We start from the raw sequence: 24,428 nt of genomic DNA on the forward strand, positions 1-24,428 counted from the left end.
CGGAGCGAGTCTCTCCCGCTTTCTCACGGTGCTGGGCGTCCTCGTCCTGCCCTATTCCCTGCTTTCCAGAGTGACCTTCGTCGCTACTGCCGGGCTTCCCGATAGAAGACCGAGTCAAGGGCCGCGGACCACAGTGCTCACCCTGAGGCCCTTTAAATCTAGGTCACGGCAGCCGTCAGAGCCCTGAGCGAGGCCGGACGGTGACTAACCCAGACAGGCGGTTCAGGCTCGGGAGGAGAAAGGCTGGCATTACGCTAGCATTTATTTCCGCGTCACTCTGGCCCCGAGTCCTCTCGCCGGCCGCAGCCAGTTCACGAAGCCCCTGCGCGGCCCTGAGGCACTAACGATGTTTCCAGCCGGGTCAGACAGCAGGCTCGCCGAGAGCAGAAGCCGGACTTAAACCTCAGGTTCTCCGGAGGAGCCATCGGAGCTGCCTGACGCCCGGCCCGCCATAGCAGCGGGGCGCGGCTCTCCGCGCTCAGCTCCCACCAGGTGAACCAGCGCGTCCGTCCCACGGCCTCCTGCCGCCGCTCCGCTCCCCTCTCCACAGCCTTTACAGGAGGGCTCGGCGGCCGCGGCGCGGGGCTGCGTGACCAGCACGGTGATCTCTGGCCCGCGGTCAGCGCGACTTCCCGCGCTCGGAGCTGGGGCAGGGGCTGGGCCGGAGGGAGCGCTGCAGGGAAGGGGCGGGGCGGGGCGATGGCGGGGAAGGGGGACGCGGCTGCCTCGCGCTGCTCCCTTTGGCGCCAAGTGCTTCAGGCCGGGGGGCGGGGTTTGCCTGACGCCGCGGCGGGGGACGCGCTGTGCGTCTGCGGGGGTTGGCTGCCGTTGCGGGGAGCTCCGCCCCCTCGGCGCCCGGCCTGCGGGACCAGTGGCGGCGGCAGAGACCTGTGGGGAGTCGTGGGTCAGAGGTGGTGGCGCGTGGCTGACCGGTGGGTGAGGGTCGCGCAAGGGTGGCCGCTTGCCGAGTGGAACCGTTCCCCCCTCTCCCTTTCAGTCCTTTACCCGTCTCCGCCGGCCTGGCGGGGGGCTCGACGCCGCCTTGCCCTGCGCGGGTGCCATTCCCTTCTTCCATTACCCCTGCGCCGATCCCGCCGCCCTGTTCTGGTCGGTTCGGTCCGGCCCGGCCTTAGCCGCCTCGGCTCTCACGGCACCCTGCCGGCCTTTCCCTTCCCCGGGAGCAGCCTGCCCCCTCCGGTCCGTCCGTGCGGCGCGGCTGGGCCGCTATCAGCGGTTCTCCCGCCCTGAGCCCCGGAGGTCCTGGGCGCTTTCGCCGTGACAGAAATTGGGGCTGGCGGGAGCCCCTTCCCGCCCGTGCAGGGCGGGTGAGGCCCGGGGAGTGGGCAAGGGCCGCTGCTGCATCTGGGCTGGCGGTGTTGCTGGCCAGCACCGGGCAGTGCTCCCCGCGCCCCGGCACCCGAGTTTCTCCCGTGCTTCTCTTCCCCACGCAGAGGGTCCCTGCGTGGCAGGCAGCTGCACTCCCTTCAGAGGAGCTTGTGTGTCAGTGCTGCAAGCGTGTGTGCTGGTAAAGTCCTTTTGTAATGGTTGTGGAAGATACTGTACGTCCTGTGGCCAGGCATTGCTATATACTGTGGCAGGCAAAACATTACTTGCCTGCTAGTGCTCATTACTGGTTTGGCTGGTGGTGTCAGACTTGGAAATTTGCTCTTAAATGGTCAGCAGAGAAGAAATCAGAATTACCAAATCAGAGTGGTTTAGCTGGTTAAGATATACCTTCATATAACCTATTCATACCAAGTATGGTATGTGCTCGTATTCATAACAAAATTTCTTTGTAGATCTTTCTTTGGTACATATGAATAACATACACAACTGAAGATCTTCTTTATAATTAATACAGGATAGATAATTGCTTACTTTTCTTGATGGAGCTTTCTGTTATCTTGATGTAAGGGTTTTCTCATTCTAGTGTTGGATTTTGTTGAACAGCAAGGGCCACAGGTAGCTCAGGCATAACTGACTTATTTCAGGATGCTTCTGTTTTACAGTGTTGTTCTGAAAGTGTCAGTTAATCTGTTGTCTTTCCTCTGATATTTTGCTTGTAGATGGGGAAGCCATAGGAAGTTTGTATCATGGCAGCAGATGAGGATGGACTGGGACTGTTTGATACCCACTACAGTGGTAAGATGCATTACTTTGTGTTCTGTTTTGCAGTGAAATAACACGTTCAGTTTTGTGAAAATAAATAGGCCCCCAAATAACTTGGAAAACAAAATGGAAACAACTGAAACTGGGACAAATACTGATGAATTTTAACTGTAATTAAATGGTTGTGGTGCACAAGTAAGAGATATTACATCCCTTTAGTAAGTTTGGATTTTAAAACATAACTGTGTACTTTGGATTTCTGGTGTGGTTTCAGGGGGTGTCTGGAACTGGTTTCTCCCCTATATTTTACAGTGTATAATTTAACCTTCGCTATCTTTTAGTGAAGTGTGTATTTGGATGGTTCAGAGGACTGTTCCTTTGCTATGTGTAAGAGCATCTGGTATAGAACCAGCAATCAAGGTACTCTAGCTTGAGTGTCAACTCTGCTGTTGATCTGACACGTTATTGGCGAGATTCCCAGCTGCATAAGGGCTGTGGATATTGGTATTGTTCTTGGTAGAGATTCACACAGAGGAAACAAGAGTGATAAGAGGCATTGGAAAAAGACATGAAGAGAGATTGAGGAGATTTAGGTTAAAGTATGTTTAAAGAACCAGTTAGTGTGGGAATAGACAGCAATACTAAAGCAAATTCTTTGAATTACAGTACAGACTGTTATAATACTTTCTGTGTAGTGAGAAAGGTTTCTTTCAGTGGTAGTGGCTTTATCATACTAATTCTTTTATTTTTCTTTCTGAGTTGTAAACTTTGGTATTCAGTGTGTTCTAGAAAACAGTTTGAAATTTAGATCAAGTTGACTTAGTTTATAAATTTAAGATTTATTTGTATTTAAAAGACATAATTTGCTTTATGCAGAGTTCTTGTATTTAGGAGTTGATTTTACAAGAGTGTCTTTGCTCCCTGGTGACTAAAGATCTTTTCTTTAAAGCAGTAGCTTCCTGGCTAAAATTCCCCTGTGCTTTACCATTCAGTTCTACTACTTTTACTACTCTCTACTGGTCTAGGATCACAGCTATTCTTAGGTCATGGGAGAATCAGAGGTTTGAGTTTACTAAATGTTTACCTTGGATTTTTTTTTTTTTTTCTTTAGCTGAAGCTTCCCCCTTCAAGGAAGGTGATGAGAGCTCAGTTGATATTTATGATGGCTTGGACAACAGTTTGACAGTTCCTGGTAGGTTGATTGTATCTTGCTGCTTGGAGTGTTACAGAGTCTCTGTGCTTCTTAGGCTGGTTTCAAGTAAAACAACAGTTAGCTTAAAGTTTACATTTAACTAGTTTAATACACGCTTCAGTAAGTTACTTGTTTAAATTCAAGACATATTACAATCTGTATAAATACATCTAAAACAAATCTGTTAGTTGAATGAGTATAAGATGGTTTTCATGTGATAATGGCTATTTTAAGAGCTTGGGCATAGTAAAGGGGTGCAGACAGACCTTAGTTATTCTATCTGTGCCTTGATATAGGACATTTTTTCCTTGAAAAAAGCACCTTTTATTTTCTGGTTTTTAAATAGCTTCAGGATCAGCACCAACAGTCACTGATGACTAAATCCCCAATGAGACCTCCAGAAAATACTTTCCATGTGATACAGTCCATTCAGTAGATCCTTTTAACTTGGTCTTACTTTCTCAATAATTTCACATGCTAATGTAAATTAATTTCCTCTTTTAACTTCTTTGAAGGTAAGAAAGGAATGGACCTCGCACATGTTCTTTCTTAGGAGTCTCAGTGTACTGTTTAAGGAAATGCTGTTTCTAATATTTAAACAAGTGTTTCTCTATTGACCATACTACTGTAAGGCCATTGAATTTTTATGGAGGTAGTGTACTATATCCTGATATAATACATAATATATCCTATGCATGAAGCATCGAAATATCTTTTACTCACTTTCTATTCTGTATTTGTTGCAGCATGTAAGAGTATTCTCTAAGTCCCTGTTTCACATGCTGAGATGCATTGTTTATTAAATGTTATTCCTTTTTGCATTTTTTTGCAGCACAGTTAAATATTTTATATGGTCTAGTTCTGAGGGATCTTGTTTTTGAAATTTTAAAAGAGGGTTGGTAAGTTTTTTGCTCTATACAGATAAGACATTATTTGTATGTTATCTTGTATTGTTTTAATAATACTTTTTGCATTATGGTGTTGTCCAGAGGACTGAAGCATAGCTTTGATAGCTAAGTTCATTTATTTAGTTGCAAATTAATCTGTATTTCAGAGGTGTCATAAGTTGGGTCCTGTTAGTGAAGCGTATTTGGTGAACAGAGCACACAGGTTGATTTGAGGAAAAAGCACTATTATCTAAGTAGTTGGGTTGTTTGTGTGTTGGGCTGATATTTGATAGGTTTGTGGTTTGTTTTGTTGGTTTGTGGTTTGTTTGTTTTTTTCTTCTTTCACTTCTTTGGTCTAAAGCTAGGGAGTTTACATTTGTAAGGGAATATAAAGCTGCAGAGAACATTTACTCAACGTAAAGAGTGTGGTATTCAACCGCGTACCAGCTCTAGAGTAACTCCATTTGATTCTGATTAACTGATCCATGTTTGTCAATCTGTGTAGAGATCATTGGCATCTGAGTATTCTTTTTCTCAATCATTTTTTTTCAAATGCCAGTGTTTACAAGGTAAAGTCTTCCTAAAAGCTGAATAAACCGTGGGGTGCACATGTGCTAGCTTTCTGCTATCTGTTGGCTTTGCATTGCAAAACCTCAAATCACTGCTAAGTTGTAGCCCTTCTTTCTTTGTTTATCAGGTAGATTTACTGTGAGCTAGCTCTCCTTTGACTTAAACCAACTTATTAGTCATAAAACGCACCCATCTTTGTAGTTAGGTGTCCTGCATATCTCTTAATAGAAATATAATGTTTTCAGTTGGCCTCTAATTTTCATCATTACCTTTTATATTGATACAAATTGGATCAAGTATTTCCAATAAACCTACATAAATGCTGAAATTCAAGATAGAAATGTCTTCTGATAGTTTGTATTTTGTCACTGAGGAAAACACATAGCCTTTTTTCTTTATATAGTCGATTTTGTTTCTACAGACAATTCTGCTCCAAATTCTACACCAGCTGGAAACAGTTTAAATTTATTTGATGAGATATTAATTGAAGAAGGGACTGCAAAGGAGGCATCCTACAACGAGGTATGTCTTAATATGACAAAATCAATTCTGGTATTTTGGAGGGTTTTTGTTCAAAATTTTTTTGTGTAAGGTGCCAAAAATGTTGTCAGTGTGCTGGCTTTATTGGAAAAATAGGGAAACTGTTCTTAAATAAGGAAAACCAAGAGTATGCTAATAAACTGTTGCATCCACAAGTTTATCAGAATAAGTGAATCCCTCACTCTGTGACATGTTCTGTTCTCATTTCACTGTCCTTGGCATATGGTTCATGTATTCGCTACCTTACGGGAAAATGTACCATAATTTCCTTCTAGTTAGATACCTGTTCAGGCATATGATACAAAGTTAGTCTTGAAATTTTTCCCAACAAATTTTGCCAGACTAAAACAGATAGGTCATGGATTAACCTTATCTATCATTAAATCTTGTGCTTGAGACTGAAGACAGCCATGCACTAGATAACTGCTTCTAGTAAGTCAGCACAACACTTGCTCATCGCATCACCTCATCAGTTACTCATAGCATCACCTATCCTAGTCCATAAGACACATCTCACCTAATTTGAGCTTTGGAGTAAAAGGGACAGACACCCACAGGTGTAATGCTCTATAGAAGAAGCAGGAGCAAAACTTCCCAGCGTCTCTTAAGTAGTTAAATTGTCACCTTGAAAGTTTGAAAGTAGTTTACTATTAAGTATGACAATAAGGAAGTTGTCAGTTCTTCTGTGAAAGTTTTCTTGCAATGTGCAATGAAGGTCTCATGCCAAATGTATTTAATTTAATTTTGTGATCACAACAGGAGTATGTCCTTTGCAGCCTGTTTTTGCAGTGCAGGCTTGTTTGTAGTAACTTTTGTTGTTTTTTTTTTTTAACTTATCTGTTTTGTATTACATAAAATCTGACCACCAAGTCCCTATCTGTAGGGCTGTTAGAACTCCTGCTCCTCGATAATTGTGTGTTTAATTTCACAATAATATGGCTTCCTTTTATTTTCTAGCCTGTTACTGTTGGGCAAGCACACATAGATTTCCTCTTATCTGAATGTTTGTGATGTTTTAGAGACTTGGATAATTGTTAAGAGTATATTGAGTCTTCTTCTTTTAATATGGCTTAATATGTTACTTTTGGAAAAAAGAAAAAAACCCAAACAAACCACGAAACAAAAACCTTTGTAATATACATTACTGTGTTAACTAATTAAATCTAGATGAGTAACTTTTCTGTGTAATTAAATCCACTTCTGTGCTCTGAACTCTTCTCTCTTTGACAGTTGCTGGTAGAATATGGAAAATGTCAGCAGCAAATAAAAGAGCTGATGAAAAAATTTAAGGAAATACAGGCACAGGTACTGTAGTTCAAAGGGCAACATTGCCAAGATTCATGTAAAGCAAACTGAATATTGCTTTGAGAGTTACTTTCATATGCTTTCCAGAATTGATCTGTCGTATGCATAGTTTGTAAAGCACCTCTCTGTAGGTGCCAAGAGCTTGTTCTGCCTAAGATACTTGCTAAGGTAGTCTACTGACGAAGTCAGTAGGTAAATTCAGTTGTTTCGTGATGTTGCGTGAAGTAAAGTTTAGTTCCTTAAAAGCTATCTTTTTATCTCCTTAATTAGAAAACAAGTATGTCAAATGAACAGTTATCAGAAAGGTATCCAGTTCTCTTGTTTGTTTGTTTTTTTTAAAGTAGGTCTTTAACACACTATGGAGAGGGTTGCAAAGGTACCTGAGCAATTAGAAAGCAAAAGGTACTTGATCTATTAGAACTTGAAGAGCATGTCTGTGTTGCTTTAAGCATAGTGCTCTTTTGATAAGGCTGGACTGCTCTTCAGCTTGAGCTAGTATCCCCATGGTGTGCCATTCTATGTAGGTAGATTGTCCTGGGCAATTGTGCAACGTGCTCTATTGTGTATTGTGGCAAAGTCCCAAAGGTGCTGTGCTTTGCAGGGGGAAGCAGCTTCTGCCCTGTGCCACTTCCGTATTGCTTTCTACAAAACTTGCCTGCCTTTCTGAACAGCTTTGCTGAGGACAGTTATTAAGAGAAGGGGCGATCTCTCTAGGATTGACATGTAGGGTTCTAGAACGTCATATCTGGAAATTTTAGAATGATAGAGCACCCAAAGTTGTTTTTGATACCTTGAAAGAAATACAGTTATCCTCTTTCTTTGAAAGTGCTTAAAAGCTACATCTTTCATTTGACACACTGATCATAAAAGCAATAAAGTAAATAAAAGAATGACACAAAGGGGCAGATTATTAATTTTTAGCTCTATGGTTACTTGGTTTATGGTATATTTCCATTTCAGTAAATTGTATGCTTAAAATATCTTAAGCAATTACTAGGAACGCAAACAAAAGCATAAAATCTGACTTAATTCTAACTTCTTCAGAAAATTTTCTGTAAATTCTACTGTCAGTTGGCATATGATGGGACTTTTTCTAATGGTTGTCTTGCATTGATTTGCACTACGTGTTTGGATACCCAGTCTAATTTTGGGGGTTTTTGTTTTTTTTTTTTTAATCTCTCTCCCTTCTCTCTCTTGCTCTTTTCTTTGTATCTACTTAAAATAGAACGTCATTCTACAGAATGAAAATCAAGCTCTCAAAAAAAATATTTCAGCACTTATTAAAACAGCAAGAGTGGAAATTAACCGTAAGGATGAAGAAATCAGTAATCTCCATCAAAGGTACAAATAGACAGTGGAACTGAAAAAGTACTTTTTTTTTTTTTTCTGTGTTTATATACTTGTAAGAAACTTCTGTGTGTATTTTGAGTAAAGCCAGTAAAGAAAAAGGTTGCTTAGTAAATAATTATTAGTACTGGTATAGTCAGAGGAAATAGGTAGGTATCCTCCTTGCTTGTTGGGGTCTTTTGGTTTCTAATGAAAAAAAAAAAAAAAGAGGAATCCAAAGGGTGACCATTGCCTGAATTCCTTTTTGTTTTGTTTAATCACCCATTCCATTCCTGGTGGGGTTATCTAACCATCTTCGTATTTCAAAGAATTGATCTTGCACAGTTCAGCTTCAGAACTAATCTGTTTTACGGTCTCAGACATGAATTCCATGGAACTTTTCAGACACTAAATGAAATCAATAAAGAGACTATATAATGTTTTCAATGCAAGAGATGAAAGTCCTGTCTCCAATAGTGGGGGATAGCAGCTACAGAATTCTTGGTAATTTCTGTGTGCTACGAATCTTACTGCAGAGAGTTGAACATATTTAAGTATGGATGCGAGAGTAGCTGAGTGTAAGGTTTCTGAACAATTTGAAACCAGAGCAGGGGTCAAAGATTCAGGACCCCTAACTTATCACAAGGTCTCCTGCTTGTCAGTTTTGTGACATCAGCCACATATTTGGTTGGTTTGTGTTTCAGTTTGACCATATGGTATGCACCAATAGGTGTCATACAGAAGGTTCATTTAACATTACTATGCTAAAGTCTAAATGCACATTAACTAGGGGGGGGTGTTTTGGAGGCATCCATCATGAAAATCATGGGGAAAGTGGCACTTTGAGGTCTTAGAAGCACGCCTTGTCTGTTGCACGGTCTATAATAGATTAGTTCATTTTAAGCAAACTCTCAATCTGTAAAGACTGTTTTTGAGGGGAATTGTTAGTGTTTATCTCAAAAAAAAAAAAAAAGCCAACAAAAAACAAACAAAACCGAAAAACCAAACCCCAAGCCAAACTAAAAATCCCAAAGAACCCACATGGATACAGTTACTTTCATTGCACATGTATTCATATTTCATAACCAGCCTCAAGCACAGCAAAATCTTATCAGTATAATTCCAAAGTATAGGAAAGGGGTTTGGATTGCAACAGCTGCAGCATTGTTTTAGTTCAACATTCACTTCACATCACACTGTCACATTTTTGGAGTAGAGCCAGTTGTATAAGCTGATTGTTCCATATTCCAATGTACTTTGTCAGCCCATAGGAAGTGTTCAGTTTTATAAAGCAAAACCAACCCCATTTTGTATTTGAGATAAACACAGAATTATTATACACTTAAACTGATTCCTTACAACTGGACCAAATCAATAAAAAATGTCAGTCCAAAATCAAATGTCTGCGTGTAGTAGCCAATTCCTCCTTGACCCTCTAAAAAGGAGGCATGCATCTGGTGGTTTGCTGCCATCGTTTGGTGGTGTTACTTTTACTTCTTTTTCCCTAGATTAGACACAATCATTCTTTTTTTAGATAGTGGAAAGTATTTAACAAGGTTGTCATTATCCTTAATCATGTGATTTTAATGAAGTGTTTTGTTAAATATGGCAGAAAATGTCTGGATTTTTTTGCTGCTCATTTGTTTTTTTTCTAGTGAGGTAACTTTGAGTTCTGTTAGTAATGAGTAAGACAGGCTACATATGCCCTTTTTTTTTTGGTGAGGCTGTATGATGTTCATCTCATAATACAGACAATTGGAAGTCTAGCTCTGAAAAAGAAACACTGTATATACTGAGATACCCTCCTGAAGAACTCTGCAATGATGATACTCATACATGACTACAGAGCTATGATGAATTATTGCAATTTGCTACCAGTTTTCTGTATCATGCAGCCAGTTCCAGGCATGGTAGCTTTTTTGCTCACTGGGTGGAGTAAGCACAGTGACATTATACTAATTTTTTGTTTGCCAGTTTACCAGCTAGTAGCTATTGAATTGCTTGCTCTTCTCTTTTTCCCCTTCTAATCATTAATGCTCTAAAGACCAACTTTTTTCTTAAGGCAAGTCTCTTTTTATGGCTGGACAATGAAATACTAAATTGAATTAGTGAAATTGTTAATTACAGCCAGTACAGTATTTTTCCACAGATCTTGCTTTTTCTTCAAATGAATTCCATTTGCAAAATACGTACAGAAATTTTTTTTTTTTTTTTGCTGTGTGCTAATGGAAATTATTAAACTTCTATTTTTATTCAGCTTTTTTTTTCAACTTTGAAGATGGAAGAAAGCATAAAATAATTTTAGATATATGTGTTCATTGCAATTTGGCTTTAGTTACATTTAAGTGAATATAAAAGTAACATAACTTTTTTTGTTTCGGTAAACAGGCTATCAGAATTTCCCAATCATCGTGGTTTCACCAGGACATACCTTTCAGGGTCAACTAGTGGGAGGTGCTCAGAGATGTGTAAAACTAAAGATTCCAAATTCAGATCTTCTGATTTAGGTGACAGTGTAAAGATGGAGCACAGAATGAAAAATGACTGTTCAAAAGATACGCACCACAGTTACTCATCTCATAATACTGAAAATGGGAAGTCTAGCTCTGAAAAAAGAAACACTCCGTATTTACTGAGATACCCTCCTGAAGAGCTCTGCAACGATGAGACTCATGTGTGTCTCCCGAGCTATGACCATAGTTCCAACAAGGATAACAGAAAGGAAAAAAAAGAAATTAAAAGTAATGAACAGTACAGTAGGGGAAATATCAACAAGTACAAAAGAGAAGTGCATCAGAGCACCAGAAACAATGGTGACAGTGAAGATGGGAATTCGGATCCTCAGCAAAAGCCGAAAACCCTTTCAGAGAAGGCTAGTAAAAATGAGTTGCTACAAAAAAGTCAGAGTGTAAAACTCAAATGCAGTCCAAGTGTAGAAAGAAGAGTAGAAAGGGGTGTTTCTTCCTGGGAGAAACAAACTACTGATAAAGACAGGTTTCAAACAAGAGGTGAGTTGTATGTTGATGAGAGATCACAAAACGTATTAAGAAAGGATTTTAAAACACATGATAAAGATGAAAAAAATGCTGGCCAAAAAAATAAACCAAATGAAAAGCTACAAGAGCAGCCAAGGAGATCTGGTAGAGGAAGCAGTCCACACTCAAAGAATGAACATTCAAAGAATCTTCATGAATCACGTAAATGTCGCATAGAGGAGTCTAGGAAAGGAAAAGACTTTGACTGCAAGAGAGACAGGGGAACAAATGATCATACTTCTCGAGAAGGAAGGACTTCACCTTCTAATTCCAGTAGCAGAGAGCATAAATATGCACGCTTGAAGGAAAACAGTAGTAGGTATGAATGGGAAACAGCACATTCCAAATCAGAAAGACACAGAACTGAAGAAAAAAGGAAAAGAGAAAGAGAGGATGAAAACAGACATTTTAGAAATGAAAGAAAAGTTACAAAAGAGATAACTCACCAGTCATTAAAAGAATCCAAGAAAGGTACAGATGTTACAAAAAGTGAGAGAAACAAGTCCTACAAGCCAGAAGAAACATCCGGAGTAGCAGATAGCTTAAAAGACCATAAAGTTCCCAAAATTAAAGATGGTCACACTGGGTCAAAAAGTAAAGACTTAAAACTTAGCTTTATGGAAAAACTAAATTTAACTCTTTCTCCTGCTAAGAAACAATGTGTCTCTCCAACTGATGGAATTAAAACACCTTCCCAGAAGGCCACTCATGAGGGAAGTACGGAGCTCATGCTGCAGGCAGAACTGTTAGATTCTGCTCACCTTGTTAACTGTGGTCCCACAGAGCAAAGTAATTCAACACTGCAAGTTCTGGACAGCGCAGCCCAAAGCAGATTGCTGACAGCAATGCCTGTTCCTGTCAATTCTGAAAATGAAGCCTTAAAAGTAGCAGCAACAGATCCAGCACAGTCTGAAGAATTGCCAACAGTGGCAAGTAGTAAACTGAATTCAGAAACCTTACCGGAAGCAGAAGTGGTTCTGGTACAGCCCCGAGCCTTACCAAGAGCAGCAGAGGTACTGGTTTCTGATGAGGTGCAGGCTGAAACATTGGCAGAAGCAGCAGAAGCTTGTGATCTGGTTGAATCGGAAGCCTTGGCAGCAGCAGTGGCAGTGACAGATCTGAATCACCCTGAATCTTTGCCCCAAGAGGTGTCTGGGAGCGTGGCAGAGCCTGAAAACTGGTCTGTGACAGTGAGTGTGATGCAGAATGATAATGCGCCACCAGCAGCAGAAGTGGCACAAACTGAAGCTGCCAGTGAAAGTCCAGGAGCCCTTCCAGAGTCAGGGGCAGAGAAGAAAGAAGAAGATAAAATAAGTCTAGTTGCTGACATAGAAAGCTCAGCAGACCAGTGTGGCTCTCAAAACCTTGTCTTGGATAACTCTGAAGCCAAAAGTTCTGGTGACCTGGAGTCCTGTGATGTCGCTGATGATATTGGTGAAACAAAAACAGACTCTTTAATGGAAGCAGTGAAGGATAATGACCATTTGGCTGCAGAAAATGCTGAGCGTCCTGCTGATGAAAAGGGTATTTGTGAAATTGATAAGAATACATCTCAGTTACTTGACAGAACTATGTTAACTAGTAAGGATGAGCCATTAGTTGACCAGAATGCTTGTGATCTGGAGCCAGACCTCACTGAAATCAGTATTGCAGCATCTTCTGTTAGTGGAGAGATGTATCCTAGAACTAAGGAGAGAGAAACTAACCCAGTTCCTCTTGATGATGACAGCTCAATACTGAGCATCGATCTCAACCACTTGAGGCACATTCCGAAGGCAATCAGCCCACTGAACAGTCCAATGCGCCCTTTGGCTAAAGCACTTAAGATGGAAAGTCCCTGCAAAGGTCTTGTGAAGAGTTATAACAAAGGTAGTATATATGTATATTCCAATTTCTTTTCTATATAAAGTCTTAGAAGATCTGTTCATGGGAAGCGGAAATGACTTCAAACTGCTTTCTCAAAAACACAATTTTTTTTTTAAGCTGTGTAAGTCTCAATGGTCCTTTTTATTTGTAGTGGAATCGTTGCACAGTGTAGTCAAGATCATAACCAACTGACCATTAGTGCTTTAAAAGTCAGTGTTTGTCACTACTCACAGATGAAAGGTTGAAATAAGAGTGTATGTACTAACTTCTAAAAAAATACATATAGGTTTCCTAATTGCAGTTCTGAGTAGATCTCATTAGATTTTTCTCTGAAATTGTAGAGGCAAAAGTTACTTTCAAGTATTTATTTCTGAGAAAGCTGGTGAGAGTATATGAGAATTTCTAGGAATGTCAGCTAAGAGGAGGCTCTGCTCTCTATCTACATTTCAGACTGAATTTTTGTAGGTATTTTATAATTCTGAGTCAGTGGCAAAAAAAGAACAAATGGAACATTAGGATTTATCATTAATGAAGTCAGGGATGTCAGGGAGATAAAATATGTTAACAGCACTCACAGGAAGAGAAAAGAAATGACGCAAAGTTTAAATCTTTTACTTGTGTGAATTTAACTTCCTGTATTGTCCTGCTGCAACTAATAATGAGATTTCTCGGAAGTTAGATTTTCTACTAGAAGAGGAATGGTAGCGTGGCATTTAAATCCTTTTTATGTTTTGGAGTATAATCCTGATGTCTTTTTTTCAAGTCTTAGTGTGGTTTACTCTGGTATTCTGTCTTGTGCTTGAGACAGCTACTCTCGCAAATCTGAATTCCTTAAGCAGTTTATATTTTATTCCTGCAGTAGTTTCTATTCTTTGGAATATTTGAAGGAATATGAGAGCTTTGGGATCTGAGTAGGAGAGCATCAAGTCAAAGTATTTTTTTCAATTTTGTACTGTGTCTGTGAGTTGCTTGTTAGAGTTCCTGTCCAGAACTTGCTGCTGGATTCCGAAGCAGTGATTTTTTTCAGCTCTGATATTTCAGCTCTGAAGTTAGATGCCTAGTTTTCTTTGTAATTTCACTAAAGATATGCATGTCAAATGTTCTGCATCTGTTAAATTGACAGGAGGCTATGGTTTCTCTTTGCCTTAAAATTCAGTACTTGCCATTTTACTGTTTTGCAGGACGGGGTACATATATTAATGCTATATTTTTGACCGTTTTCATTTTATGCTTTAGTTTGTCAAAATATTTAAGTAATTAGTTTGAGAAAGTATTGATCGTTGTAAAACTGAAATGGAGGCGGTGATGAGTATGTTTTTTGCTCTTGTATAATCTGTATAAACATTTTCAAATGTTGCTTTAAAGTGTAATCACAAGTTCATTGTTTACGGAGATCATTTTAGATATGATCTTTTATGAGATTAAATGTTTGTTAGAGGTCATTAAGCAGTCTGATCTCTGCGTGATTGAACATAAGAGTGTTTTATTAACCAGAGTGCAGGGCAAGCCTAAAATTAACTGCAAATCTCGTTAATCAATACACATGTGCTTCAGTGGCATTTTTGTACAATGGAAATGAGCTTGGCTTTTCATCTTTTGTAACATGCTGCTTCATAGCCAACTGTAACTGCTTATTATTCTTAACAAAGTAGTATTTGCTTTGAATTTTAAATAATGATTAAATACATATTTAATGATATCTCAGAAATATAAAACATTTAATAAACTTATTTATGAGGCAGGGTAAGGCATACTACATTTGGCAGAACTTTAGCCTTTCCTCTCACTTAATTTTATTCCTGTCATTCAGGCACCTGAACTTTTGGCTTTCCCTAAAATTTCTAAGAAAAAAGGTTTTTATGCCGTTGTGCTCAGTTACAGTGCTGGTAATCTTAAACTCATCAAACCCTGAAGTTTGTCATGTGTGTAGTGCCAGGTACTCTTTTTTTGTTTAGTTTGTCAGTTTATTGAAAGATTTGAAGAATCTTTTTGTCAACCTGGAAGAGATAGTTGAATGCAGTGTTAGCAGGTTATTTCTTCTTCTGATCTTGGTTTTGTTGTGAAACTGTTAAAAGAAAAGCCACCTGTTGTATGTAAATGGTAGTCCATAAGTTAAAATTCAGCTTGTGCAGTGTTCAGAAAGCTTGTTAAAGTAAATGGAAGAAAGTTCAAAACTGGTGGAAACTGCTGGATTTTTCTGTCTTCAGTGGCTGTATTTGTGAGAGAGATCACGTGGTTTTTGGTGAAATGTTGAGCTCTTATTTGCCCTTTGAAGCACAGAAAAAATATTTAAACCAGCAGTTGCTGAAGCAAACCACACAGACTTGTTATAGCTCAGACTTCCTGTGTCGTTGTTGGCAGTTTCAAACAGTTCTGAATGGTCACTTTACAGAAGAGACAAGGATTTTCTGAAAATATCTGTTTATAATTACATTCTTTGTGGTGATTAGGAAATTCTTTTCTTTTTATAGATTTAATTCCTGAAAGTGCGGTTGTTGTCTGTCCCTCAAAGAATTTGTCAAAGGAGGTAAACAAAGAAAATCAAAAGCCAATTAGCATGTCTGATGAACACTGTGAGGTGGAGTCCCAGATGAGTATCTCTTCAGATGAAATAGAAGAAGGAGAAATCGTAAGTAGTGAAGAAGAGGAAGAAAAAGCTAAACCAGAAAGAGGCTCTGAAAATACAAAAAAGTCAAGACCAAAACCTTCTCCTGAGACACGGAATTTGACCAGCAGTCCACAAAATCAAAAGAGCAAAGCTGTGTGTTGCACTGAAGATAATGGAAAATTTGTTTCTGTGAAAGTAAGTACAAAGAAGAACAGGGAGAGGCATAAAAATCAGACTTTCAGATCTTTGAAAGATGTGAAGAAGAATAAAACTGTGAGCATTGCTTGTCTTGAAAAAATAGTACATGTTATTGTTGAACCTTCAAGTATACAAGAAATCATGCAGATGTTAAGAGCTATACGAAAACAGATGAGGAAAAGTTATATGAAGTTCAAGGTACAGTTCCCAGTTCAGCATTTTCACAGAATTATAGAATCTGGTATCATAAATTTTACATCATTAATAAAATACTTGAACTTTTCTAAGATGTCTACATTAGGTGAGACATTAAAATTGAATATCTGTGATATTGTAGAGTCCAAACTGAAGCAAGTTAAAAAGAATGCAATAGTGGACCGTCTTTTTGAACAGCAAGTATCAGATATGAAAAAACAGTTGTGGAAATTTGTAGATGAACAGCTTGATTACTTATTTGAAAAGATAAGGAGGATTATAATAAAACTATGTGATGTGAGACATGTGGGAAATGAAAGCGAAGAAAGGAAGTTTGAAAGAGTGGGAAAGCAAAAACACAAGATCAATCGTAAGAATGATATGCAAAGGTCTAGAAAAAAGTCTCTGAAAGTCCAATCTCAAAAGCCTGAAGAATATATCGTTTCAAAGCAAAATGTGGATTATCAACGAGCTAAGTGTCACCATGAGAAAAATAAAACAGATGTGCCAAAACCTGCCTTTACAAAATGTCTCAACTCCATTGATAACACGAGGAATTCCCAAACCAAAATGCACCTCTCTAAAGAGAATAATTTGCAAGGCCCTCTCACTCCATTGAAGGGTGTGAAACATGAAAAGGAAGGATTGCAGCTATCCAGAGATGCTAACAAGACTGATCTTAGTTACGAGCTTCTCACAGAACAACAAGCGTCCAGTCTTACATTTAATCTTGTAAGTGATGCTCAAATGGGTGAAATTTTCAAAAGTTTATTGCAAGGTTCTGATCTCTTGGAAAAAAATGGTAGCAATATGGACAGAAATGAGTGGGAATTCAGGACTCCAGAAAAACAGTTTTTAGATGGTCACAAGTGTAGAAGTAATGTTGCTGAACTGGTGCAAGAGATTGCTCCAAAGGAGGCTTGTGTAGAATCTCAACCAGTAGAGGATATTAAGTGGCCTGTTATTTCACCTGTAAGAGCTCCCTCTTTAACATCTAGGCTTCAGATGTCTGTTGATCCTGATGTACTAGATGAAAGCTGTATGTTTGAGGTTCCTACAAATGCAGCTTCATGCAAAGAAGAAGAATGTAATTTACAAAAGAATAAGTCATTTGTTTCTTCAATCCTCCTTGAAGATTTGGCTGTTTCCTTAACTATTCCATCACCTTTGAAATCAGATTCTCACCTCAGCTTCCTAAAACCTGAGAATAATTCCAGCTCAACTCCCGAGGGTGTTCTCAGTGCACATTACAGTGAAGATGCACTTCTGGAAGAGGAGGATGCCACTGAACAAGACATTCACTTGGCCTTAGAATCTGATAACTCGAGCAGTAAATCAAGTTGTTCATCATCGTGGACGAGTCGGCCTGTTGCTCCTGGTTTTCAGTGTCGCCCCAGCCTACCAATGCAAGCAGTAATCATGGAGAAATCCAATGATCATTTTATTGTGAAGATCAGACGTGCAGTGCCATCTATCTCACCGGCATCTGATCGGGTGGTTTCAGTGAAGGAGGTGCGAGCATCTTCAACCAAGATTGAAAAACAAGAAATAAGAAGTGGAGCAAAAGAAAGGGACAGCCAGAGTGCCACAGTAGCTGTTGTGCAAGAAAGTGTCAAACCAGATCTGGTTAAGATGGATCAGTTGCCTCATATCAGCACCGAACAAGAACAAAATCCTTCCTTACCTCAGCTTCTAAAGGAGTCTCATAGCAGTATTGGAAAGGAGGAAACCACTGAGAAGCTGGGACCCTGTAGAACATCTTCAAACACAGAGAGCCATGACACTGAAAGCACAAATAAAGGACCTGAACAATCTCAGGCACTCGAACTGAAAGTATCTGAAAATGTAAATGAAATGGGTGTTAGATCTCAAGGTTCTTTTCCTTATTCCTGCAGTATAGAGTCATACATAGACTTAACAGATGATATGGTTAGTGAAACTTCATGTTGTGTGGTGGGATCCACTAGAGGTAACAGGACTCAGGAAACCTCTACCGGAAACTTGGAAATTAGTGTTAAAAAGGAAGAACTGGAAGAGTGCCGTGATGCATTTATAGACTTAACAGAAGACCTTTCCAGTGAGACTGTAGCAGGTAAATGTAATCTTGAAACACAGTCCACTTCAAATACTGAGGTAGGATGCCAGATAAGCAGAGATGATAAAACTAGTAAAAAAAGGAAAAAGGAGGCTGTCAGAGAGAATTCCAACTCAAAAAGGCAACGAAAAGAAACTGAATCAGCAGGTGAAGGGAGTGATGCAAGTGATGTGAAGCCTGAAGAGGTAAATTCAGCACCTAAACAATGTTCTAGTAAGAAGAATGAATTGCAGCAGCACAAAGACTCTTCTCCTTTGGCTTCATCTGCATCATCACCTAGTCTGTATGCCAAAAACATCATTAAAAAGAAGGGAGAAGTAGTAGTTTCCTGGACGAGGTAATTTATGATTTGATCTGTTTGATTGTTCTAGGGTTTGGGTTTTGTTTGTTTTTTTTTTTAAACTCTGATAAACCAAAAGGTGAGAAGAAAAGGATATTCAGCTAATGGCTGAGTTTATTCAGTAGCTCTACATCCTTCTGTTGGATAGTGGAGTGTGAGCTGCCTCGTGTCTGTGCAGGGTGGCTTTATGAGATTGTCTTCTCTTAGAGTATCACTAAAAGGTGCCAGAGTCTATTTTATCTTTTTTTTTTGTAACAGTTGTCCAGGGGAAAATAAGAGATGAAAGATGATTTGATGTAATCCTGTTAACAGCCTTTGGACAAGAACAATTTTTAGTCATTTCTTAGGTAGGTTAAATCAGATTTGCCTTAAAGAAGGTGGCTTCCATATGTCATAACTAATTCCATCACTTACCCAAATCTCCCAAAACAGGATTACTTTTTGGTTTTGTTTTTAAAGCTTATATGCTAAGGTAACAAGACCTACTATATTGCACTGTCTGTTGGTTTCATTCCCCTGCCCATTTTCTTTCCTGTGCAAGAAGACCAGCCAGGCATGGTAGGTCCTACAAGGACCTGATGTTCCTACAAGGCCTGGAAGCATCAGTGACTGGGTAACGGAGAACAGTTTAAGATTTCTCACACTGAGAGAAGGCATGAGAGCAAACAGTTTTCTCTTTTGAGGCCTATACTGGTCAATCTGAAGAAGTGTACTAGGCAACCATTCAGCCCCCGTATTCCAGTTAGTATGGTGTGGGTGACAAATGAAGTGACTGTACATGTTGGAGATACCTGCAAAGTTATTGTGGTTTATTCTTATCCTCCAGAAACTATAGTTAGGTTTTGTTGCTCTTGATGCAACTTGATACAATCATCACTTTAGAAAGGGGCTTCTAAAATTTTCAGCACAGAATTTCCTAAACTATAGTTCGAACTCATGTTCTGTAATTTGGAAATACTTAGAACTTTATATATGCTGTATGGTTTGGTTGGTTTGTTTGTGTTCATGTATATATGTATTAATATTTTAAAAATGCATTTTTGCTATAGAGATGATGACAGGAATTTTACTGGGCTGCCAGATACAAACGTTTCTAGGTAGCATCCTAAAAGAAAATAAATTCCTTCATGGATAAAACTGTGAAAGCTAATACGATTTTTGATATGCAAACCAATGAGGTAGAAAAATTGTAATAATCTTCTTCTGAAGAATATGGCTGAGTTTTATGGCTTAGTCTTTGTCCACCTTTGAACTATGCCTAAAAAAAAAAAAAAATGTTTATTTAAATAAGTAGTCATTATATTTTTCTTTGAAATGGAGGAATTTCAAGAGTGTTTAATAGCATCTGGCAGGTTTCAACCAAAGATACATAGTAGCTGCTGTATAGTAACTCTGTCTGTATATGTCTTACATGTACCTAAATTCATTAATGAGACAGCAAACTGGTGACACATTTAAAAACAGAATCCTCGTCCTTTATGTTCATGTGAGCATGCTCTGGGTGTATTTGTTATATTAAGCCTCTTACAGAAGTCGAACACCTCTCTGTTTAATCATGAATGTCAGTGGGCTTTAGCCAGTGGCTTTAGCCATGCAAACTGAGGCAAGTCCACCTAGAACTGCTGGCCCCTGTTGAGTTTATTCTTTTCAAGTTTAAATGTCTTCTTTAAAAGCTTAAAACTCTTTTTTGATTACTTTGGTTTTGGACTAACCCTACTGTAATAATACTGCCCTTCCTAAAAGGAGTAGCATGATCTCCACTAACATTTCTTTGTACTAACTTTCTTAATCTGTGCTGGTAGAGGAGAAGATCCTCCATAAGATCGTTGCTGCTGTTTGAACTCAGGTTCTGCAGTTTGGAAATATTTAGAATTTTATATATACCTTATGTATTTTTTGTTTGTGTGCATGTACACATATATATGTATTAATATTTTTAAAATGCATTTTTGCTATAGAAACGATGACCGAGAAATTTTACTGGAATGCCAGAGAAAAGGACCATCAAGCAAAACCTTTGTTTCCTTAGCCACTAGGCTGAACAAAAGCCCAAATCAGGTAGGTGCTATCATTCTTATAATTTATAGACTATGCTGCTACGTTTATGGTTGCAGTTGAACAAAAAACTTCAGAAATCTACTAATTTTGAGTTGTTTTTTCCTTATGCCTTTTGTTGAGGGGTTCTTGAAAAAAAGAATCTTGGATTCTTCTACTCGTAACTTATTAAAAATATACAGTATAGGGGTATTATGGTCCAGGGATTCTTCAGTACCTATTTGATGGATGCCTTGAAAGTGCTGTGTCCAATCATAAGCCGGGGACCACAGGATTGTTTCTGTTGTTGAATCAGCACTTAAAGGCATTTTGGAGATGCCCCAAAGCCCTTGCACATGTCTAGTAAATTAGAAAAAGCTTAAAACTAGCACTGGAAAAAAAACCCTGGATTTTGCAGAAAGGACATATTTCATTACTATTTTTTCTTTTACTCTGTAATTAAGAAACTTCAGAAGGCACAGATGTCAAGTTGGTGTAGAGTATTTCTAGAGGTTTGCATATAACTTTGTACTTGTCTTGAATTGCTGTTTTAATGTCTATCCTGCAAATCCAAGAAAGGAGAAACACCCATTTGGCTAAGTTAGGAAATCCTGTGTGCTCAGGATTTGACTTTTAGGATGTTGTGTTCTATGGTTACAGAGTCTTCAAGGGGTTTAGAAGCTGTTGGGGTGGCTAACTGGATAAAGCAGCATTATCTGTACATTTATATCACTCTTCCCAGTTGGCTATTTGGCAAATGGTAGATATGCTATAGCAATATGTATATAGCAGTAAGAGATACTAGCTTATGATTGATCGAGCTCTCTATGTAAGCTGTAGCTATGTTCAGCAAAAAGATGTTTGACTCTCATCTACACACCACTTTTGTAAAATTCCAGGTATGCAGACACCTCATGATGAGCCATAAATAACAGCAGTTGTACCAGAGAGTAGAAATAAAAAATAAACTGTGCTTTTTGTGGAGTACAAAATAACATTGTGTCCTTACATTTCAATCTGGCTCGCAGTTATACCTGGCAGAATTAGAGTCTAATTGACTTTGAAGCCCTCATTTTTTTCCCTCCTGTGTTGTAAACCAGTCTCCTGTGTTAAAACAGTATTTGGCTCTAGCTGTCTGTGATGTGTGTGGAGGCTATTTCAGATGTCAAAGGTACAGGAAGACTTCCTACATTTAATTAACCTGTTGATGGTTCTCCTAAAATTCTTCTGGTAAAATTTATTGGAAGCAAAAACCAAAATAATGGTTGTCTTAAGAACTTCATGCTGTCAGATTAGTTTGTCTTGGCAGTTACAAAAATCTGGGACCATAACGATATGTCTCTTTCTTTGTTCTCCATTAGGTTTCAGAAAGATTCAAGCAATTAATGAAGCTGTTCAAGAAATCCAAGTGCAAGTAAACTTGACACGAAGTTACTTCATGGTTACAGTGTTTAGCTGTTACTAGCAACAATGGACTACAACCACTCCATTCATGTAATGGGATTAGTGGGGGGTAACCAGGTCAGAATACCAAGCTTGGTAAATCTGATGCACTTAATTATTTACTTCCCTGTCCATGTTTCCCGTGAAGTGCTTTATCAGAATAACAGAAGGAACTTTACAAAGAAACTGGCTAGAAAAGAATGGGTACATACAAATGAAGCAGTATCATTTCAAGGGGGTGACATCTCCTGTAGGTTAAATATGTTCTATAAATAATGACAAGGGCATGCTATCAAGTGGAAATGGTGGCTCGTGCTTCACTTGTTGGAAGTACTGCATGTGGTGACTTTGAACTATGATTTTAAAAAGTAAGTGTGCTTTGGAATCCAGTTGGTATTCCTGGAATATGACTGGTATGTCATCTTGGTCACATTGAAACAAATTTTAGGAAGTTAGGCCTTTTTCTTTTAGAGACAGCAGAGCAATGATGATAATGATTCCATAAGATGCTTACATAGTAATTGCATTCTGATGTTAAGGAATAGGTGGTTCTTGCTGCTTTCTCAGCAGGTTGTAGTGGGTTATAAGGAGAGAATCTGGCACTGTGCGTAGGGTTTGTCTTCGATTTTAAGCACGTTATCATCTACAACAAACTGTAGTTAAAAAAAAATTTCAGTTCTGATGGTATTTTAAAATAATTTTGGGGTTGGGTTTGGTTTTTTTTTCCCATGAAAAAGGTATTTTTCTTTGCAAAAGGCAAATACGTTTTTGTGTTCCAAATTACATCTGGGAATGGTACTTAATTTAGGTCTTCAACATAATAAGAGCTCTATTTTTGTTTAAAAAAAAATAAAATTTGACAAGTGATTTTCCTTTTAAACTTAATTTAGAAACAGACCTTTGCAGTTTTATAAAATGTGACTTTATACTTTCTAACCAGGAGAAAAACTTTTTTGTAAAAACAAGCAGTTTCAAAATGTTGTCAACTTGGCATGTTTTGACAGCAATTGTATCTTATCTTTGCAAATTGTTTATTACATTAGAAATTCACTATGTTCTATTTTAAAGAACTCTTATAACTGCTTCCAGTTTTACTAGCACATAGTAAAAGTGTGTATGTATACATATGTATACACACACTTCTCATTTGCTGCTTTATCCTGTATTTCTAAAAAAGCTTGGGGTTGTTTATTTTTTAATTTCCTCTAAGAAACATTCCTGGACATTGCACAGGTTTTACTGTTCTGAATTTGTTGATGTTTGAGGTTTTATTCTTTATTGAGGATCAAAATTGCTGTCATCTTTAGTCAGTCAGAACATCTGCTGGGTTATTTAGATTTCATTTAAGAGCCCTACCAAAGTGCATTGCCTTTCAACTTGAATTAAATTAGCTTTTTGATGGAATCCAATGACTGCGGCTTCAGTTTCAACATAATGGCTTTTTGCTCCCTCCCCGGCTAACGGGACAGAGTTCTTATTCTAATAAAACATCAGATAATTGGTTGGTGATGCTGCCACTGACACCTTTGGAGTATTGTAAATGTGACCCTATGGAATGGAATGTCATGCTGCCAAACAGTGCATCATCCTCATTTTAGGCAGTGCTCTGGAAACTGTTACAAGGAATGACTTGAGTAGGTGATGATGTCAGTTCTGGCAGTCTTCCATCTTATGTACTTGCTTCTAAAACATTTGCTTTTGATGATCAAATATCATCTTCCATGCTACACCAGAAGCATCTAATGATATCAGTGGGTGATTGGTATCCCCTACCCATGCTTGTTCTTAACGTTGATGACAGTTATTTACTCACTGGAGAATTAAATCTAACTGAAGCTGTTCTCACAACTGCCAGTTGGCAGAGTAGCTTTCATGTTTGTGGAAAACCAGACTCTACTGAGTGTTTTAACCACATCCTTAGAGATCAAAGCGTGCACAGTACTGAAGGCACTGGGGGAAGTAGCTTCTCTCCATTCAAGCGCTTCCTCTCTGTCTCAAAAAAGCAGGCAGTGTTTATTACAAAGTTGTTTCTTCATTGTCTGTTTATTTACTTTCTTATCTGTACAGGTGACGGGGGAGGCCTGGGTTTGACTGGTTTGGTTCTGACTTGGATTCCTTTTTTTGTAAGTTATGAAACTTTTTTTAATGTTCTGTTGTAATTATGTGTACAGGTTCCTAATGTAAAATATCTGATGGGTGTATATATATATATATATATAAATATGTATAAAAATAGAGCTTTGTTTAGCCAAAGATGACTTTTTTAACTACATAAAGCTCCAGGTTTATTTTGTATAAACTCCGTAGTTTGCTTACTGTAAGAGTGATGCAAAGAATAAAACTGTAAAATTCACACACCTATACCCTTGTTGAACAATGGTTGGCTTGGACTGGTTTTGTACTGTTGTTTGTAATTTGTTTCTCCAAGAAGAATTTTGATACATATATGCAAAATGTACTGTATGTAATCTACAGACTTACTTGTGAAACCTCAGGTAAATGAAAACATCTTCTAGAACAGTTGGCTAATTCCTTGACAACTACAAATGCTGTGAAGCAGCATTAAAATGGACTTCGGTTAGTTTGTATAAATGAGTAGCTCTGTTGATATTCCAGCCAATAAACATGGAAGTAAATCAGCTGCTGCTCTGATGCTGTTACTGCTCCAAACACATACTGCTTGTT

At 38.7% G+C, this 24,428-nt stretch overlaps 1 protein-coding gene across 3 annotated transcripts; it reads left to right on the top strand.

Moving 5' to 3' along the window:
* Window position 1: 1 nt before the first annotated feature.
* Window positions 2-24,382, top strand: CASP8AP2 (caspase 8 associated protein 2). Of its 3 annotated transcripts, none has more exons than XM_062608396.1 (10): window positions 2-492; window positions 2,067-2,142; window positions 3,221-3,301; window positions 5,162-5,280; window positions 6,529-6,603; window positions 7,829-7,944; window positions 10,318-12,833; window positions 15,302-18,263; window positions 20,225-20,324; window positions 21,662-24,382. In XM_062608396.1, the coding sequence occupies exons 2-10, from the start codon at window positions 2,094-2,096 to the stop codon at window positions 21,716-21,718; spliced, it is 6,075 nt and encodes a 2,024-aa protein (XP_062464380.1). In that variant the 5' UTR covers window positions 2-492; window positions 2,067-2,093; the 3' UTR covers window positions 21,719-24,382. The 3 variants fall into 3 exon arrangements, with proteins under 3 accessions (XP_062464380.1, XP_062464379.1, XP_062464381.1); XM_062608395.1 differs by lacking the exon at window positions 2-492 and adding an exon at window positions 817-932; XM_062608397.1 differs by lacking the exon at window positions 2-492 and adding an exon at window positions 817-932 and having other exon boundaries at window positions 5,180-5,280.
* The last annotated feature ends 46 nt before the right edge of the window (window positions 24,383-24,428 follow it).

This window comes from Pezoporus occidentalis, unplaced genomic scaffold (assembly GCF_034315485.1).
Source record: "Pezoporus occidentalis ecotype Australia unplaced genomic scaffold, CSIRO_AGI_Poc_V1 ctg13, whole genome shotgun sequence".
Taxonomy (NCBI): domain Eukaryota; kingdom Metazoa; phylum Chordata; class Aves; order Psittaciformes; family Psittacidae; genus Pezoporus; species Pezoporus occidentalis.

Coding starts and splice junctions, on each gene's coding strand:
- CASP8AP2 (XM_062608396.1), top strand. CDS start 2,094: ATGGCAGCAGATGAGGATGGACTGGGACTGTTTGATACCCACTACAGT. Junction 5,281..6,528: donor AGGAGGCATCCTACAACGAG/GTATGTCTTAAT, acceptor TCTCTTTGACAG/TTGCTGGTAGAATATGGAAA. Junction 7,945..10,317: donor ATCAGTAATCTCCATCAAAG/GTACAAATAGAC, acceptor TTCGGTAAACAG/GCTATCAGAATTTCCCAATC.